Source organism: Ambystoma mexicanum, chromosome 1q, assembly GCF_040938575.1.
Source record: "Ambystoma mexicanum isolate Mex_15411 chromosome 1q, UKY_AmexF1_1, whole genome shotgun sequence".
In the NCBI taxonomy this organism is placed as follows: Eukaryota; Metazoa; Chordata; class Amphibia; order Caudata; family Ambystomatidae; genus Ambystoma; species Ambystoma mexicanum.
In genome coordinates, this window is record NC_090922.1 from 1495131803 (window position 1) to 1495134839 (window position 3037).

Here is a 3037-nt window from a genome sequence, read left to right on the forward strand (position 1 = left end):
TTTAGACTCAGGACATCCTTGTGTTTCCGAAAGATGCTTTCGGAACACAAGGATGCCTCTGAGAAGTCCCTGCGGCCCGCGTTTACTTTAAAAACGCGGGGACCGCTGGGAGTAGGCGCACGCAGCGACGTCACTGACGTCCCATGCGTGCGCACGCCCATGGAAACCGAGGCGGAGAAGCGGAGAAGAAAGGACGCGCGCTGGAGGTAGGTGTTTACCAGCGGCGCGTCCCTTCGGTGTTCTGACCACCGGTCCTGCTATGGCCGGAGCGGTGGTCAGAAGGGATGTCCCGATACCAGTATCGGGACTGATACCAGGCATTTTTATGGTATCGGGGACTCGTTTAGAGTCCCCGATACCATGCCCGGTACATAAGCCCCGTAATGTGGGGGGAACTATACTGTCAATGTAATGTGGGGGGAACTATACTGTCAACGTAATGTGGGGGAACATACTGCCAGCCTAATGTGGGGGGAACTATACTGCCAACCTAATGTGGGGGACTATACTGCCAGCCTAATGTGGGGGAACTATACTGCCAGCCTAATGTGGGGGACTATATTGCACCTAATGTGGGGGAATGTTGCTGGTATATTGTTTTTATTGGTATTTTACTAATAGCAATTTGGAATCCCTAGGAAACAATGATGCCAAGAAAGAGAAAAATTGACTCGGAGTGTAGGATATTCAAAGAACAGTGGACTTATGATTACTTTTTCATACAGTACAAGGAAAGAGCTGTGTGTCTGATATGCCAGAATATAGTGTCTGTGTTCAAAGAATACAATTTGCGTCGACACTATGAAACTCAACATAAAGATAAATATGATTGTTTGGTCGGAGAAGTGAGAAAAGATAAAATATTAAAACTGAAAAATACATTGACAGCTCAGCAAAATACTTTTGTGAAGCAGAAGCAGCTAAATATTTCATCACTGAGAGCAAGTTTTCAAGTTGCCAAGCTAATAGCGCGCACTGGCAGACCATTCGTGGAGGGAGAATTTGTTAAAGAATGCCTTCTTTCTGTTGCCAAAGAGATGTGTCCAGAGAAGGCCGATTTATTTAGTACAGTGAGTCTTTCAGGACCTACACTTACACGGAGGATTGAAGAAATGGGAGACAATCTGTATCAGCATTTGCAAAACCTGACAAATAAACGTTCCTATTTTTCCTTGGCACTTGACGAAAGCAATGATGTTCGTGATTCTGCACAACTTTTAATTTTTATTCGTGGGACGAATGACAATTTCGAAGTCACAGAAGAGCTTGCTGCACTGCAAAGCATCAAAGGAACAACTACAGGAGAGGATATCTATGAAAAGGTTTGCCAAACTTTGAATGGTTTGGAGCTGGACTGGGCTAAACTAGCCAGTGTGACAACTGATGGTGCTCCTAGCATGGTGGGGTCTAAGAAAGGAGTAATTGCTCGCATTAACCAAGAGATGGACAAACATAATTATTCTCATCCAATAGCCATACACTGCCTCATCCACCAACAAGCGCTGTGTAGTAAATCACTGAAGTTTGACTCTGTTATGACAATTGTGGTATCTTGTGTTAACTTCATTAGAGCTCATGCACTAAAGCACAGACAATTTCAGGAATTTCTGTCTGAGCTAAATGCTGACTATGGAGATGTTCTGTACCACACAGAAGTCCGTTGGCTGAGTCGAGGGAGAGTTTTGAAACGTTTCTATGACTTACTTCCACAGATTACAGCTTTTCTTCTTTCAAAAAACAAAGAAGTACCAGAGCTCAATGATGCAGAATGGAAATGGCACCTTGCCTTTCTAACAGATGTAACAGAGCTACTCAACAGTTTCAATGTGCAACTTCAAGGAAAAGGGAAGCTCATCTGTGATATGCAATCACATGTCAAAGCATTTGAAGTAAAATTAGGCCTCCTCCTCAAACAAGTGAAGGAGGAAAACTTCTGCCATCTACCCACAACTCAAAATCTGTTAGCGGAAAAACCATTGGTTGCATTCCCAAACAAAACATGTGTGGATTCACTAGAAAAATTGCAAAAGGAGTTCCAATTTAGATTTAAAGAGCTTCATCTCCATGAACAGGGCATACAGCTTTTCCGTAACCCATTTTCTATTGACATTGAAAATGTGGATACAATTTACCCAATGGAACTGGCTGAACTGCAGAATTGTGACTCTCTGAAAGACGCATTCAAGTCAAGCAGCCTTCATAGTTTCTATGCATCTCTCCCTTCCGAGACATATCCTCATCTCAGGAACCATGCACTCAAAATGGCAACCATCTTTGGCAGCACTTATGTCTGTGAGCAGACTTTTTCCAGAATGAAACATCTGAAATCTCCAACCAGATCTAGACACTTGCATCACTTGTTACGACTAGCAGTGACAAATATGGAACCGGACATTGACCATCTCGTTAGCCAAAAGCAGGCCCATAGTTCCCATTGAAATACTGGTAAGTTTGTTGATTTAACTATACTTGTTCTTCATTTTAAATATTGTATTTATTGTATTTATTCCCGTTTTGTTTCTTCACTTCAAAATAAGATATATGCAGTGTGCATAGGTATTTGTTCATAGTTTTTTTTTTTAACTATAGTCCGGCCCTCCAACGGTCTGAGGGACCGTTAACATGGCCCCCTGTTTAAAAAGTTTGAGGACCCCTGGCGTAGAGGGACGCAGGGCGGATGTAACAGGTGGGTGAGTCACCTGTTTACAAGGCGGCCAAAAGTGTGTGAGTTGAGAGCTATGCATAGTCCTACTCTTCTTTGTCCCAATACGTCTTTCCCGCCTCCCCCTCCCCCGATGTCAAATGGGCCTTCGGGGCAGTTGGTAGTGACTGTGGTTGCTATGTGAGGTGGGCTGTTAAGCCCGGGGGTGGGTGGAAAAGTCAAAAAAGCATGAAAAGAGAAAAGGTGTTCCTGTTTGAGGTGAGACACCTCACTGTTTAGTACTGGGACGAGGAAGATTAGGACCGAGTAATGAAGATTACGAGTAAGTTCGGCTCAGAGACCTTTCCAAATGGTACAGAAGTTTTCTCTAGAACC

The 3037-nt window shown here is 43.7% G+C and overlaps 1 protein-coding gene across 1 annotated transcript; it reads left to right on the forward strand.

Moving 5' to 3' along the window:
* Positions 1–644: 644 nt before the first annotated feature.
* LOC138563221 (general transcription factor II-I repeat domain-containing protein 2-like) lies at positions 645–2438 on the forward strand. Its single transcript, XM_069642821.1, has one exon. It carries the CDS (start codon positions 645–647, stop codon positions 2436–2438), a length of 1794 nt encoding a protein of 597 aa, XP_069498922.1.
* The last annotated feature ends 599 nt before the right edge of the window (positions 2439–3037 follow it).

Bases quoted from the DNA above. Each gene is read 5' to 3' on its own strand.
- LOC138563221 (XM_069642821.1), top strand. From the start codon at position 645: ATGATGCCAAGAAAGAGAAAAATTGACTCGGAGTGTAGGATATTCAAA.